Source organism: Aedes aegypti, chromosome 3 (assembly GCF_002204515.2).
Source record: "Aedes aegypti strain LVP_AGWG chromosome 3, AaegL5.0 Primary Assembly, whole genome shotgun sequence".
In the NCBI taxonomy this organism is placed as follows: domain Eukaryota; kingdom Metazoa; phylum Arthropoda; class Insecta; order Diptera; family Culicidae; genus Aedes; species Aedes aegypti.
The window spans coordinates 296,660,532-296,678,424 of NC_035109.1; the positions used below are offsets into that span (position 1 = coordinate 296,660,532).

A 17,893-nucleotide genomic window follows, 5' to 3' on the forward strand; every position below is an offset into this window, starting at 1 on the left:
AGGAAATCGCTCGTTGAACATCTCCAGCATCCCTGATCTGCCAGACATGACCGTCTCCATCCTTGTGCAGACATAGTAGCAGCGAATCACATACATATTCATCTCCTTCGTCCACATGATCCGCTGCCGTCGGCCGCCAGCCAACGTGAGTGACTGACGTCTATTAGCCACAGCCACATCGGTAGGTGCAGCCCTTGGTGATTTCTGCTGCTGCCGTTTCTGTTTCGCGTTCGCGGTACGGGCTGTGCCCGTTGACTGGAAGGCCGCTCTTGCACATTATCCTCTTCCAGTCGCTGGCCGCTCGCTCTGTCCCCCGTCCCAGGACCAGCTCCAGTAGGGGCTCCCTCCTCGGGCGATCGCATTCTTCTATTCCTCATTGACCATTGCTGGGTTTGCTTTCATTCCCGGAAGCTACGGGTTCTGCATTGGCATTTCCTCCTATTACAGTGCTTAATAGCTTGGTTCAAGCGCCGCTGCTCGCCGAGGGTGGTTTTACATGGACGCCCAGGATATTTTACCTCAAGCTCCCACCTACTCAAGATGGTGGTTTTTCATGGACGCCCAGGAATTATGTTGCCTGAACTCCCACCTAATATTTAGAATAATAATATAGAAACACTAAGATCTAATAAAAAATTGTTTAACTCTTCTCATAAAAACATCTATGGATACATTAAAATCAAAAACACTGACGACACTATTGAATACGTTACACATCGCTCTAATAGGTTCATTTTGCCCATAATCTGTACGATGATATTCCAGCCGCAGAAGGACTTGGCTCCTGAGTGTCCGTGGAGGGACGTTGACATTAATCTGCCGTAGTAGTGTGGGGGAGTTGATGGCATTCAGCAAGAGTTTTCCAACAAAGGCTGCCCTCGAAATACCGCGTCTGTTCGAAAGAGTTTCCAGGCCAAGCAAATGGCAACGTTCCTTGTAGGGTGGTAAATTGTCAGGGTTTGTCCAGGGAAGAAATCTGAGGGCATATCTAATGAAACACTTTTGAACAGCTTCTATCCTGCTACTCCAGACAACAGTATAGGGGCACCAAACGATAGATGCAGACTCGAGTATTGATCGTAGCAGGGTCGTGTATAGCGCACGCAAACAATAAGGATCGCGGAATTCGGTATCAATTTTAAATATAAAGCAATAATCGCAGAATAGTGCTCCACAAATGAAAGTTTGGCGTCAAGTAGTACCCCTAAATCTTTCACAATCCTGACTCGTTCCAACTGAACACCAGACATTTTGTAATTCCATATGATTGGTGTTTTCCTCCTCGTGAATGTTATTATAGAGCATTTAGAGATACTGACAGTCAGCTTATTTCTCATGCACCAGTCTTCAAAAATGTCCACCATCCTTTGTAATTCCTTACAGTCCTCTGTGGACCTGACAAGCAAAAATATTTTGAGGTCATCCGCATAGAGAAGCTTGCAACCCTCTGGCAGCACTAGACAAATGTCGTTAAAGAAGATCGAGAACAGTAACGGTCCAAGGTTACTTCCTTGAGGAACTCCAGAACAGGCATAGGAGTAGTCAGATGTCGCATTACCGACCTTGACGTAGTAATAAACATTCTTTAACGCAAAAAACTTCACAACACACAATTCGACAATAGTAACGACAAGCAACGTTCATTTATTGCAACTTACATTGATATTTGTGCTCCATTACGAATAAATAAAATCGTGTGATACGATGATCAATTTCACCCTTCTGACCAATTACACCCGATTTTACGGTACGACGGTCAGCCTCTTTGGCTCATGTGCCAACATTTTATAACAAATCTGGTTTTAGTGTTAAAGAAAAAAAAAATCGGGGAATCCCATTTCGGGGTAAAATTGATCACTTGTCAATGCGATTATTGTTATTTTCGAAACGACTCTACATAATGAATATGAGCTCCCTGAATCCGAATATGCTTGCAAAATTCTTCAATGTTTGCACCTGTTATGATGTATAGCTGGGCTTGTCAGATGATTATGGTGATATCTGCGCTGACGAGATGACTATAATGAATAAATTTTCGGGCACTACTCGTAGATGTAGAGGCACATTTTCCCGGATACCACGACGAAGCAGAAGAAGTTCTTCATGGCGTAAAACTTCTTCGAGTATCAAAAGGAGACCATGCCAATCATCGTGACAGGCAATTTCAACATCGATATGAGCAAACAAAAGAACATGGAGTTCGCGGACTTCATGGAGAAGTACCTCAACCTCAAACTGGCTTCGGAACCCACTAAAGCAATCAATCTCAGTAAATCATTCGTGGATCTAACATTCAACTGGAATATTTGTTTAGAGAGCAAGAGTTTCCACTCATACTTCTTCTTCTATCGACCAATTCTATCGAATCAAGCAAATAATAATACACAATGTCCATAATCAGGCTCGATAGAAACTCCTCTCCGATGCAAAGAGTAGGCGATTTTGTCGTCACGCTAAGCCTGCTCAACGCAGCCCATGTGTTAAAACTACACAGAATGAGGCAAACAATGCAGGACACGGTGCCCCGACAGACCGTTATTATGCAAAAAAATTGTCCATCAAATCTGACCACAGGGCACGATTCCTGTGGTCATTCTGCACCTCTGGAACAATTTTTAAAAAAATCTCTAGGAGGAATCTCAAGAAATCTCGATTTGAAATTTTTGACTAAATAATTCAATATTATCCATATTAAAATTTTGCAATAGCTCTGAAAAAAACTACATAAACGCTCAAAAAGTTAGCCAAACTGTTCCCAACTAGTATAACATTGTTACCGTTGTTATAATTAGATATATTTACAGGTTTTCCGGCATTCACACTAAATGACCAGCTCACTGAAGTTTGCCTATTTTATTCGCTCAACAGGTTTTGTTCCTGTTCTCAAATAAATGTGCTTAGAGAGCCAAGAATAAGCGTTTTATACAGGGAAAATTGACAATGATGTTTCATTTAGATAAGCTTGCGTTAATCGTTGCTCTCTTTGCATTATTATTAGAAAACTGCTTTAGTTTTCGAAACACTTTTCAGTGTTGCACGATAAAGGATCGTGAGGTGTTTTGGCGAAGTTGTTAACGAAAAATGAAACTTTGAAGTCAAATAAACCTTTATCAAGCAACAGTGTAAAAATGTCGTCTCCATTTGCAAGTTGCGGGTCCCTAAGCTGCCCATACTCGCATAACAGTCCCATATTATATGGGATTTCCTATATAAATGGGACTGTTATGCGAGTATGGGCAGTAAGCTGGTTAAGTAATCCATGAAAGGAGATATTCGCAGCAAGAACACGTGTTTTGACTACACGAGAAACATTATTATCATACGTCACAAGTGTTGTATTGCTCTTCAATAACTTTAATTACATCTCCACCAAGAACTGCCTCAGCACCGACACATCTAAACCTGTTTTTTTTTTCTCTATATGCGACCATATACGTTTAGGTAGTGTAAATGGCATTATAAGCTTGGCTTAGTTGTCCATCTTTTAAATAGTGAAACCCTGCTTTACTGCACTGCACTTCACCAATAAAGTCATCGCATGCAAAATAAAGGAGTATAAGCAGGGCAGACAATCGTCAAATTTGTCACCGATCAAATAAAAAAAACATCGTCATCCTGTATAATAACTCTGGCAGGTCGACGTCTCGTCAGCGACGAAAGAATGCACGACTAATTTTAACCCAAAATCGTCAACGAGCAAATGTTTCTTCATTCCGCTTGCTACCCTAACATACATGGAAAAAGCGTTTACTGTATATTCGGTTTCTATGCACCAAACAATGGATGTCATCACATTATTGCTTGTATTGGTAAATGAACCCGCTCTTCTCATGATCAGGGATGGGAAATGTACTGTAGCAAACATTTACCGCCTCTACATTCACATCTTTCTACACGACCATAAAAATCCAAAGCAAACCATGACAGTTAAAATCAAAAAAATGTCACGGCTCTGCAAAACTGTAATCTTTTTCTTCCCAACGTCATAACGTCGAGCCTATGTGACTGAATCTCTGCGGCAAATCGTCATCCGACGCTGGTTGAGTGACGATGACGATGCTTCTTTTAGTTTCGTCGCCAACTTTTTCCATTTGACGTCGACGATTGTCTACCCTGAGTATAAGTGACAAAACGCAATGTTGAACAGTAAATTCGGAAACTCATATCTTTTCATTCCATGTAATTTTTCGTCTACAATCCTTACACTTGATTGTATTTGTCAGCTTAAACAGCTTAAAGTCTGATATTACCTGCAACAGCTAGATTTTTCTTACTGAGCCGAACGCGACCTAGAAATCAATAAACAGATTGACGATGAATTCCAAAAAAAAAAATAAATAAAACGTAGTAAATGGTTGCAGGTATATAGACTGGAAATCTTAGTGAAGTTTATACTTAAGTAGTACTTAATGGGGATTTGTTTGAAGTTGTTGATAACTTTGTTAACCTTCGGGCTGTCGCGCTGTTGTACTTTGTACAACAGTTGTGATTAATTTGCTATAATTTTGCAATAAAGATATCTATCGAAACCAAACCAAAATGTATTCCTCAAGAATCTTCTTAAGAACAATACTCGACAATTTTTATTTACAGTATGCTGAGGGCAATACTCGGTGGAAAACTGGACGTAATCATCAAGAGTAGTACCAGATGAACAAATTAGAAAATTTTATTAAGCAAAATAAATACGGCAGACTTTGGTGGGCTGGTCACTTAGTGTGAAAGTCGAAAAATAAACTGTTAATTAATAATATTCAGCATTGAATGTTTCATGTTTATCGAACGTAACATCAGTAATTGAAATTTATTTCTTTGATTTCATTCTTTTAAACTAAGCTCACTGGTTTACGCCAAGTAAAAACATACTTAAGCCACTCTGGTAAGTTAAGTCAGTTGTAAATATTTATAATTATAACTACGGTAACAGTTATATAGTAGTTGAGAACCGTTTGGCTAACTTTTTAAGCGTTTTTGTAGGTTTTTTCAATGCTATTGAATATTAATAATATGGATTATATTGAATTTTTAAGTCAAAAACTTCAAATCGAGATTTCTTGAGATTCCTCCTAAGGATTTTTTTTTAAAAATTGGCCCAGAGATGCAGAATGACCTCAGGAATTGAGACCTATGCTCAGATTTGATGGACAATTTTTTTGCATAATAACGGTCTGTCGGGACACCGTGCAGGACTCTCTGGCTGAGTGAAAATTCTGTGTAAGTCGCACTCATGCCATGTGTAACCGATGTGTTGGCCATTGGCTGTGCGCGGATCGATGGAAATGGAACTGTCAGTCATCTCCCGCGCTGCAGCAAACAGTTGGCCGTTGGTAAGATGGGGAGTTTTCAGGGATTTTTTCTAGCGAAAAGCCGGAAGAAAATGAGAAAGTTTTTCCCCCATTTGCTTCCGCTTCGGCTATTCGAATGAAAAAATCTCTGAAAAACTTTAAAATCGGAATGTTTTTTTTTAATAGTTTCAGAAGCAAAACAAACATGGAATCGAATTCCGCATTCCAAACGTTCCTCCTCTGTGCGCATTTCACTCATTCGGTTTGTTTACCACCGTTTGCACAAAACTGTGTACAGCCCCCTTTGCACAGAATCTGTGCTGCATGAAGAGAGGCCGATTTTGTGTACTTGGCACTCATTTCTGAGCGGATGAAGTTAAGCGTGCAGCCCGAACAAGGCAGTCCTCGGGGAGTTGTGAGAGCATTCTTTTTTGATGGAATTTTACTCTGGTGTGTTTTGTGCAACATATTCCTCGCTCAATTTCCGTTGCCTCTCTGCTTAGCAATTTTTCGCTCCCTCGCAAAGAGGTAAAGGCAGCACGCTGCACTAGAGTATGTCACCGAACTCTGGTGATGTTGAGGAGTATTATCAAGCCTGTCCATAATTCGTCAAAATTGACATGCAACCAATAGTGTGAAAATTTATAAGATTTTTAGCAGTACCAATCTTTAATAAGTTCGTGACGGTCTCAAACCAGGAAATTTAAGAAGCTAACGTTATCCAAAGTCAACTTGGTGGTCGTATCTCGGAAACAACCTCTTACTTTTACTTTTTTAATTTACAGACATCGAGATCTTAAGCCGTAATATCTAGTGGTAGGGCTAGTTATATAAACTACATTTAAAAAAAAATGCTTCATTGGTTGTAAATTTACTTCTTGGGTCAAAGTGCAAAATGTATATGAGACAGGGTTAATAAAGTTCTGTCAATATCTTCATTTAGCGTATTTTATTTGTTTAGCCTAGCTTACATCCGCGTCTTCCTCATTCCTATTTTCAGAGCCTTCGACGTGTACTGGAACATTCCGACGTTCATGTGCAACCAGTATCAGATGAACTTCTCCAGCATAGGGCCCACCTACGAAGTGTACCAGAACGGGAACGATAGCTTCCGGGGGAATGCCATATCGATCCTGTACGATCCGGGCAAGTTCCCTGCGCTGCTGGAGAAATCTTCCACCCGGGTGCTGTACAAACGAAATGGTGGCGTACCGCAGGAGGGAAATCTCACCGAACATTTGGACATTTTTCGAAAGCACATGGATGAACTGGTTACAGATGCAGATTTCTCCGGTATGTGGGGAGTTGAAATTGTTAAGTTCAATTACCACTAACTCAATTCTATTTTCAGGTGTCGGAGTCATCGATTTCGAGTCGTGGCGACCAATATTTCGGCAGAATTTCGGCTCGCTGCAACCCTATAAGGACCTTTCGATGAAAATCGAAAAACAGAGGCATCCAAATTTGCCTCCCAAGTGGCTGGAAGCTGAGGTAAGTTGTTTACTAACGGTATTTTAAGATTGGGAAAATAGTATAAAAGATCTGTATCATGTTCTTATCAAACTATTCAATCATGCAACTCATTGAGTGTTTTGTTCAGCCAATTTAGCAACATTTTAATCCAAATCGTTTCGATGCTTTCACGAACACAACACCCCCATCAATCATCAAGACACAGTTTGCACTCCATGTCTAGAAATCATTTAATCCATTAATACCAAAGCTGCCACATCATCAGGATCCGGTTTTCCAATCCGCTCTAAGCCGGCGAGGCTCTCTTGTTCAAAAATCGATGAAAGCTCAATTTGCACAACATTAGTGCTGACACGTGTCTCCCCGAAATTGGTCGGCCGGCAAACATCTGTCCTTTACAAGCCGGCACCGTGGGACGAAACCTGAAATAGACGGTCGAAAGCTCTTAGTGGTATTTTGGCATACAGATGTATGAAATGAGTAGTAATAATAAAACATGTTTTGATGATTGATTGAAAAAGGCACGCGAGCAAAACAAAATTGAAAGATAAAATTGTGGTGATTGTTAAAATAAGCAAAATTTTAAAAAGTTTCATTTTGGACTGCAAGAACTTTTAAATGCTTGAATTAATCGCTGAAGGATTTTCTGGAATACTAATTAGAAAAAATCTCTGGAGGATTTTTTTGTGGAATACTTGAAGTAACATTGGAAGAATCTGTAGAAAAATACTAGAAAGAATCGCTAAAAAAAATCCTGATAGAATTTTTAATGGAACACCTACGATCTAGAATGCCTTTGAGAGGTTTTGACCATCTATTTTAAGTTTCATCCCCCTGTGTCTCGTCGCCACCGACAGAGATCATAAAAAGCTCATATCGGATAATCGAAAATCACTTTTACAACTCGACAACAACACCCCCAGGATAGAGTTTTGCGAACCGAAAGGATAAAACTCGAACCATCGCAAAATCTACTGTGCTTCAATTAAGGATGTGTTATCCCAAATGGCACGAATGGAGCAGAGCAACAAAAAAAACGTGATGAAAATTGGCACTGACTGGACCATTTTATGATCCCCAAATTAACCCCTTGCTGAGTGGTGCCAATGAACTGGGCTGGCTGGTGGTGCACTAAATGAAACTGCTGTTCAATTTGCCAAACCGTTAATCAAACTTATCGATTGCAGACAAACAGAAAAAAGAACAGAGAAACGGACGAAAGTGGTGCAGGGGAGTCCATGTCAGATCTGGAAAAGGCTTTTTTTGCAATTAAACACCACATCGACACGGCATGCAATGAGACGATACTGGTGGGGCTATGCCACAGTTTTGGCGTTATACTGCTAACACTAACTGTTGCTTGCCACACGTGTGAAGAGGTAGAGGCAGTGTTTCTCAAACTTTTCGATGATAACTTTTGATATTGAGCATGAGCATTGATGACCGTACAATTCGTAGTTGATACACATGATTTACCAGAATAATCAAAGTTGCACAAGTAAGAACAGTAACTTCAATGTACACTTCCGAAAACTCAGAACATCATAAAGTCAATAAAGACGCTAATCACGTTCTTACGATCGCACAATGGTCGGAAAAAAACGAAGTTTGGACAAAACTCGTTTTATCGCCTTAATCGATGAAACATGTAATCTTAATATGTTATTTGGCGTTCTTATTGTTTCAGAAGGGGTTATTCACATAAGTTTTTTTTTATTGGATATGCAACAAAATTTGGCTGAAAGCACAAATTTTGTTTGTATTTTAACGAGTTTGATCAAAATATGTATGAAGAGTGGTTAAATATATTTTATATCAACTTTGTATGAAAAATATTGTCAAAATGTATGAAAATATTGAATTATTCAAAAAGCTCCAACTTGCAAATCAGCAAATTTCTGCAAAAGATTTAAACGTTTTTTGTAAGATCTAAGGATGCATTTTAAAGTGCAATATTCGAAATGGCGGCGACATGACGCGACAAGAGTTGTTTTTCATGTTCAAAATCATCAAAATTAGTAAAGTGTAATATTGAACAGTATTAAAGCTTCAACCAAATATTTTTTTCCGTCTTCATGCTCGATACAAGTGTTGAACCATAAGCTTTCAGATAGTGCGTAACTTTGGGAAAACATTGCATTCCTTAAATATGCATTTTGTACTTTATTTTATTGTTACATTTTTCAATTTTTTGACTTCAGTCAGTTTGACGTCATAAAAATCAAAGAAATTTAAATTTTAGTTAAATTTCAATTGAGAATCATAATAATATAATACATGAGGTATAATTTAAAATGATAAAAACCATAAAAAGCTCAAAAAAGTGTTTGGGTAGTTTTGGCCGCTCCTTTATATGGAGCCCGACCATTGACGATCGATCGGTCGGAGAAAGGTAGGATTATGACTGTGGCATCCATTGTTACTAGAGACAAAGATTATCTATGTATCTCTATGGTTGTCGCAGGAAGGAATTTATTAGTGGAGAGGGTTAAAAAAACTACAGGATCAGAATTCACCTAGGGAAATGATGTGATTCATGCAACCTAAAAAGTCACCTATAAGTCCTTAGAGACAACGTGAACTTATAGTAAGTCGACACTCTTAGAATCGAATAATTAAAAGAATGTTTGAAGACAAAATATAGCTGAATGTAATGTGATGTGTTTTTAAATGTTATGTTAAACATGAACATTCTATCGACACTTCCTATTTTTGTTTGTATTCTTCCATCATTATAGTGCGCCTTTCTTTACACCTGATACATAGGCAGTCTGCTCACCAAACAGCACCCCTCTACACCTTCCTTGGCGTAGAAGCAATGGTATATGCGGTCTACTGTGAGAGCCAGATTAATGCATTATCACGGGGCAGGCACCATTGTTGCTTAAAAATAGAGGTTCATCAGCACTTATTACATTGAAACTGGAGTAGCAACCACGGGCGACCAATCATGCTCAAGCTCAAGGTAAAATTTGTTACGTATTATATTATACATTCAAAATAAAAGCATGAAACGAGCTCACCAAACTGGATCATTACCTACTTCAACAACATGCTCGATGTACACAAAAGCGGCGACACGACGCGAAAGCTCAAATTCGCTTCCTTGGGCCATCAAGAAGCATTTTTGACTATTGATGTTGTCTTTTAATTAAGTAAAGCGTTCTTGATAGCAGGAGGACTGATGAGTTTTGATGTCAAAGCTTTCGATATTTGGTAATCTTTATCTAATTCTTCGTCATCGCTAAGAACCTATCTTAATTGATTTTCCATTCATCTTAATTGATCCTCTCTGGCCATGGTGGCTTCTGTCAAATATATTTTCATATTCAAGAAAAATCTCAGTGTTGGAAGTGGATTGCACTCTGCAGTGGAGCAAACCTAGAAAAGAATGAAACAATTGATTTTCAACTTCATTTTATGATCACACGACGATTGGTTCGACGAAGAATGCAGGCAGGTTTTGGAGGAGAAGGATGCAGCGCGGGCTGCAATGCTGCAGCAAGGAACGCGACAAAACGTGGAGCGATATAAAAGAAAACGAAAGCAGCAAACCCGCCTATTCCGGAACAAAAAGCGCCGCCTGGAAGAAGCGGAATGTGAAGAAATGGAACAGCTGCATCGTTCACAAGAAACGCGAAAGTTCTACGAGAAGCTTAACGCATCCCGAAAAGGCTTCGTGCCGCGAGCCGAAATGTGTAGGGATAAGGACGGAAGCATCTTGACGGACGGACGTGAGGTGTTTGAAAGGTGGAAGCAGCACTACGATGAACATCTGAATGGCGCAGAGAACACAGGCGCCGAGGGTCACGACAGCGGAGGAAGTGGCTACGTCAGCACGGCGGATGAAGGAAACCAACCTGCCCCCACATTGAGGGAAGTTAAGGATGCCATTAACCAGCTCAAGAATAACAAGGCCGCTGGTAAGGATGGTATTGGAGCTGAACTCATCAAAATGGGCCCGGAGAGGTTGGCAGCCTGTCTGCACCGGCTGATCGTCAGAATCTGGGAAACGGAACAGCTGCCGGAGGAGTGGAAGCAAGGGGTCATATGCCCCATCTACAAGAAGGGCGACAAACTGGAATGTGAAAACTATCGTGCGATCACTATCCTGAATGCCGCCTACAAAGTGCTATCCCAGATTATCTTCCGTCGTCTATCACCAATAACAAATGAGTTTGTGGGAAGTTATCAAGCTGGTTTCATCAACGGCCGCTCGACAACGGACCAAATCTTCACTGTACGGCAAATCCTCCAGAAATGCCGTGAATACCAAGTCCCAACGCATCACTTGTTCATCGATTTCAAAGCGGCTTATGATAGCATCGACCGCGAAGAGCTATGGAAAATCATGGACGAGTACAGCTTTCCCGGGAAGCTCACAAGACTAATAAGAGCAACGATGGACGGTGTGCAGAATAGCGTGAAGATTTCGGGCGAACATTCCAGTTCGTTCGAATCCCGCCGGGGACTTCGACAGGGTGATGGACTTTCGTGCCTGCTGTTCAACATCGCGCTAGAAGGTGTCATGCGGAGAGCCGGGTTCAATAACCGAGGTACGATTTTCACAAGATCCAGCCAATTTGTTTGCTTCGCGGATGATATGGATATTGTCGGCAGAACATTTGGAACGGTGGCAGACCTGTACACCCGCCTGAAACGTGAAGCGACGAAAGTCGGCCTGGTGGTGAATGCGTCAAAAACAAAGTACATGCTGATAGGCGGAACCGAGCGCGACAGAGCCCGCCTGGGAAGCAGTGTTACGATAGACGGGGATACTTTTGAGGTGGTTGATGAGTTCGTCTACCTCGGATCCTTGTTAACGGCTGATAACAACGTTAGTCGTGAAATACGGAGACGCATCATCAGTGGAAGTCGCGCCTACTATGGGCTCCAGAAGAAGCTGCGGTCGAGAAAGATTCACCCTCGCACCAAATGTACCATGTACAAAACGCTTATAAGACCGGTAGTTCTCTATGGACATGAAGCATGGACCATGCTGGAAGAGGACCTGCAAGCACTTGGAGTGTTCGAACGAAGGGTGCTTAGGACGATCTTTGGCGGAGTACAGGAAAACGGTGTGTGGCGGCGGAGAATGAACCACGAGCTCGCTAGGCTCTACGGCGAACCCAGTATCCAGAAGGTTGCGAAAGCCGGAAGGGTGCGCTGGGCAGGACATGTTGCAAGACTACCGGACAACAATCCTGCAAAGATGGTGTTCGCGTCAAATCCGGTTGGCACAAGAAGGCGAGGAGCACAGCGAGCGAGGTGGCTTGATCAGGTGCAACAAGATCTGGAGAACGTGGGCCAAAATCGAAGTTGGAGAGACACAGCCATGGACCGAGTAAATTGGCGTAACATTGTTAACGAGGTTTTATCAAATTAATTGATGTAACACCAACTAAATAAATAAATAAATTTATGATCACACAGTTCATCACCTCCATTGTGTTTGTCGTATTCATGAATAGTTGGAAGACGGTCAATCTCATAGAACAGCTCGCGATTTTTGGACCATTCTTGAACTATGGAATGATGAACTGGCAACACTATGTGCATGACGAGATAATTTAAAATCTATTACTATCCATCCATTCAAAAACAACAATTTTATTATCACAAGATATCTTCTCGGCTTATTTCAGTCAATGTTCAACTCCAGTAGGCGAATTCCGGCGCGTATTTTCTTCGCAGAAAAGAAAATTTTCTTGCTGATGCGTAACGGAAGAAAATTTCTTCTCTTCGAAGAAATTGTTCGCCGGAATTCACCTACAGTTCCATTGAATTTCATTTCCAACTACGGAATTGTTGCAAAATTCAATAACAATAAAAATTCAACTATGGTAATGTTTCAATCATTTGCAGGATGACCGCCAGCCCATACTAATACACGTATTTTATCGAATAAGAAGACTCAATCGTAATGATAAGTCTCAAAATCTAGAACAAGTACAGAAGATGCGCAAAGTCCTTCTTTCATTCTTGATGATGTTTCATCATTATGAATGGTTTCGCCGGAAAACTTCCTAGAAATGGTATCATCTGCTCATCCATAGAGTAGAATTGAGTATCTCAGTGTACTTTTTCCTTGCAGCTATGCATCACGTCAAATTCCCATTAATAAAAACAAAATGGCAACAGTAATGGCAGCTGAATAAGAACAGGTATTCAATTTATTGCATAGGAAGTTGTAAACTTTGATAAAATGTAGAGATTATTCTTTATTTAAAGTGGTTTTTCCATTCATGGTGTGCTCACAATTATGGATCGGCGTGACTCAGAGCTTTCTTAAAAAAAAAAAATCAACGACGGTGTCAAATCTTCAGACGTCATTGGAATCAGAACATAATACTTTATAGCATATCGGTACGATTTGAAAGCCAGACTTGGGGGCGATCCATTAATTACGTAAGACAAATTTTCGGGGTTTTCAACCCCCCCTCCCCCCATAAACCCTTACATAATTAATGGACAGCCCCTTGTTAAAGTCCATAATACGGTCTAGATTGTCATAGATGTTGATGCCATCCTGTCCTGATGCAGCAATTCTTCCATCTCAAGCAATCAACCACGCAACCTAGGTTATTTTATCTTTACATCAATTTTGAAAGGTTGTTCACTAATTTCTTATGAATATCTGACTACAAATAGTTGACTTCAGTTTTTTTTTCTACAACACAAAGAGTCGTATTGGATAATCGATCAAGTACCGTAAAACGGGGTAACTTTGATAATGCGGGTAATTTTGATAGGGTTTATGGACAAAAGGTCGAAAGACAAAATGTCAATTTTTTCTGCTTGGGGGGAAATTTTTCCTTCTTTGAAAGGAGGTTTCCGACCTTTTGTCCTTTATATTTTGTTCTTCGACCTTTTGTCTTTCGACCTTTTGTCTTTCGATCTTTTGTTATAGATTCCTTTGATAGTATGAAACCCACAACATACTAAATGAAATGACGAAATTTCTGTTAATAAGTTAAGCAAAACAAATGCAAAAATAAAGAGTATTAGTACAGTCACCCCACAGTTATGGATAGCACACAGATATGGATCAGAGTTGGATTAAAACTGGAATATCTCGTCAAATAGAGTTGCAATTACACAGAACACATTTTACCTACGTGAACTATAAATCTGTACATCATCGCAATCAATTATAACATGCTCTGGCATTTTTTTTCGTCCGTAGGAAATAAAATGTTAAACGTATTCCCAGAAGCGGGCTTTGAAACCCATACCACAGTTATGAATCAAAGATAAGACGATTCCGAAACAAACGCCAAAACGTATGCTTTCACTAGCACACCATTAGTTTACCCCGCAGGTAATTTGCTGTTATAGTGCTTTGATCCATAATATGAGTCGATTTGATCCATAATAGGGATCCTCCTCTCCCACTGATCCACATCTGTGGGGTGGACATCGTTTGGAATTTCTATCGAATTCGACACTTTTTCGTAAATAATCGGGAATTTTGAGATGTGTTCTTAAAAAACAACTATATTCTACAGTGTCAGGAAGGTAATATTGTTTTGTACAGTGTCACCATGTTTTTTAATCATATTTTGTTCTGAAAAATGACCCTTAGCTCATCCATAACTGTGGGGTGACTGTATGACACTTCCTGTCATAGCTATGTTCGTTGGAATCAAATGCATTTGAGGATTTATATGCAAATATTGAAGATTTATAAGATTTTAGCATTTTCAAAACGCTTACAAACAATCTGTTCTACGATCACTATTTGATGTAGTTTTGAATAGTTGGACACTTATCTTTGACAGCCTAGTTATCATAGAACTTAAATACGGTCTCAAATCTCTTAGCGAAAAGTATTTTCACAAGCTGGGACCATTTTTGTAATCTAAGTCAGAAATTTCCATATAACGTTTAACGCCTAGAGGTATGCAATGCCCTACAAATGTTCATTATTCATTCAATTTTGTTCGATTCATACTCCATTTTCAAAGTTACCCCAAAACAGAAAACCAACTTTCGATTATATGAAAAATTATATATCCATTCAGAATAAATCTTTTGGTGGTCTATCGACTGCAATCGATAGCTAGGATGCCAGTACTTGTTTTAAAAATATAAATTTCTAGTGTTCCCGGCAAACTTCGTCTTGCCATCAAGTAGGCTGTTGGAAAACGTTATGCATCGTCCCATACAGAATGACAGTTTCGTTTACTCTCGTTTTTCCAACTTTCCCGGTGAATATCTCCGGATTTTTATACACACAAACACGTCGGAACCCTTAAAGAATAAAATGGAGAAAGAATCATTCAAATCCGTTAACCCGTTCGTAAGCCATTTCGTGACATACAAACACCACTCCAATTTTATTTATATAGATAGAAGATAGATAATTCTTTGAAACAGCATGCCAAAATATTCAAGTTTTCTTCGAAAAAACTATCAAAGTTACCCCGTTTTACGGTACCATTTTTGTAATCTAAGTCAGAAGTGTCCCCATAGCGTTAAACGCCTAGAGGTATGCAACGCCCTATAAATGTTCCGTAATTCATTCAACTTTGGATCGGAGCACTATAACAGCAATTTATCTACGAGGTAAACGGAGGATGTGTTAAGGGGCTGTCCATTTATTACGTAAGACATTTTTCGGGGTTTTCAACCCCCCCTCCCCCCATGGTAAGATTTTTTGTATGAAAATTAAAAATAATTTGTATGGCACGTAAGAAATCTCAGAAACCCCCTCCCCCCATAAACCCTTACGTAATTAATGGACCGCCCCTAAGGCTTGACGTTTACTGAATGTTTTATCGATTACTTCCGAAACCCATTAGATTCCTCCATGAAGAACTTGTGTTCGGTACCAGATTTTCTAAACCGGTTCCGATAGGGCTCCAACAACTCGTTCAAGATTTTCGCCAGGAGTGCCTCATGGGATTCCTTCAAATTTTATTCCAGGAATTTTTGCAAGGATATTTCTACAGGGATTCCTATAGCGATTTTGCTAGGAATTTCTGCTAAAATGCCTCCAGCAACTCCACCGTAGATTCATCCAATAAAATCTTAATCAAACCAAAACATTCACCAGGAAACTTTTCCGGGAACTCCTTCAAAAATTATTATTCCTTCCAGAAACACCTAAGAATTTCTCTTGGAAAATCTCTATAGGGATTTTTGCAGAGATGTTCTCAAGGCTTTCTCCAGGTTACACTACGACAATTTCTTAAAGGATTACTTCAGATATTTCTCCAATGATTTCTCCAGAAATTCCTCAAGTCCTCTCTATACTTTTGTAGATATTAATTCTCTAGAAGGATTTTCTCCAGAGAACGCTCCTGGAATTCTTCCGAAAATTCATCTAGGAATTCTAATAATAAAATAACTTCATTAATTCCTATAGAGATTCCTCAAGAGTTTTCTTCAGGAGTACTCTAAGGACATTCACTACATGAATTATTCTTATATTTTTTTCTTCAGGGATTCACTTTGAAATTTGAAAATTCCTTCATAAATTCCTACACAGATTTACCCATGAATTCCTCCTGAGATTTCATTAAGTAGAATAAGAAGATCTCCAGTGAAAACCTGATTCTTTTAAAAATATTCTTCCAGGAACTCCTTTCCTGAAGATTTTTTTTTCAGTGCTTCCTGCATAAGTCCCTGGAGAAACCTCTTGAAAAAATTTAGAGTAATCTTTAAAGGAATCATCGGTTAAATTTATGGTAAAAAATCCTGGAGAAATTCTTGCATGAGCCTATGAAGTGAACATAAAACATGATTTTCGGCTAAGCATTTTTTATTTTATTTTTTTTTTTCAACTTTTTTTATAATTTAGTCTTTTTACGTCAATACGATGTCAATTATGATAAAAATCATTCTCCCAAAATTTTAAGTGATTCGGATGAAATTTGGTTGTGCACACGCCATTTGAAGTTTATATGCAAACTACTATGGAAAAGGCAAACCTTCTGTGTTCAGTCCTCTAACTGCTCGTAATAATAATTTATGGAAAAGTGAACATACTCTTCTCATGTAAATTCTTCCCAGCTACAACTTTGCCGAAGAGCACAAAGGATTTCACATGAGTAGAGTTTGTTCACTTTTCCATAAAATATTATGACGAAGAGATAGAGGGCCGAACACAAAAGGTTGGCGTTTTCCATAGTAATCTCCATATAAACTGTAAATCGCGTGTACACACTCAAATTTCTTCCGAATCACTTCAAACATTGGGAGGATGCTATTTACCATAATTAAAATCGTTTAAGCATAGGGGAGCCAAAATTTCAAAATTTGCATCACTCTAATATACAGTCGAAAATCTACCAGCTCATCCCAGGCACAAAAAAAGGTATTTCCTCCGTAAATCCTACAGGGATTTCTCAATATTGTTTCTATTCGTGATCAAACGTCAACATCCCACCGCAAAATCGCTAGTGTTTGGAGGTGATGTTAACCTCCAAATTGCGAAATCATCACCTCCAAGTTAGTTATAATACCCTCCGTTATATGAATCATGGTGGCGCGTTGATCATCGCAAGTTTCTCGTTAAACAGTCAAAAAATTCCTCTTGGAATTCTTCTAAGCATTTCTCCAGGAATTTTTCTACGGATTTTTCCAAAAAATTCTTCATGGAAAGAGTTTCTGCTAAAATTCTTGAATGAATCCCTAAAAGAATTGATGGGATCTCTGGAAGAATTTATAGATGATTTTTTGGAAATATCCCCGAAGGTATTTTATGAGGCCCAGAACAATTCTCTAGATAAACTTTTAGGCAAAACCCTGAAGGATTTGTTAATATACCGTTTTGATTTATATTACGGACACTTAAGGACTCAGTGAAGTATAACCCAGCATAGAGCATACAAAATAAACCATTATGTATGATACCTTAGCGTTATCGAGCGTAGGAAGCCCTTATCTTTCGAATGGTGGGTAAAGAATACGCGTCGGCAACTTGAATAATTTTAAATAAATCAAAATGTGTGGCCTTTGCATGATTCTTATTCCGGACGCTTCCTCACTTTTGCCTCATATTCCGGACACTTTGAATCGAATTCCGGACAGCTCATGATAATCTAGAATGGAACAGTCAAATCATCAATTGAAATCGTCAAACCACTAAATAGACATCCAAGGTAGTTGGGCATTATTAATTTTCGAAG

At 39.3% G+C, this 17,893-nt stretch overlaps 1 protein-coding gene across 1 annotated transcript in view; it reads left to right on the forward strand.

Moving 5' to 3' along the window:
- LOC5578235 (hyaluronidase A) overlaps positions 1-17,893 on the forward strand; it is a 195,576-nt gene that overhangs the window by 106,518 nt on the left and 71,165 nt on the right. The window contains exons 3-4 of the mRNA XM_021854299.1: positions 6,286-6,578; positions 6,637-6,776. Of these exons, the coding sequence (XP_021709991.1) occupies positions 6,286-6,578; positions 6,637-6,776 (433 nt within the window). The remainder of the gene's footprint in view (positions 1-6,285; positions 6,579-6,636; positions 6,777-17,893) is intronic.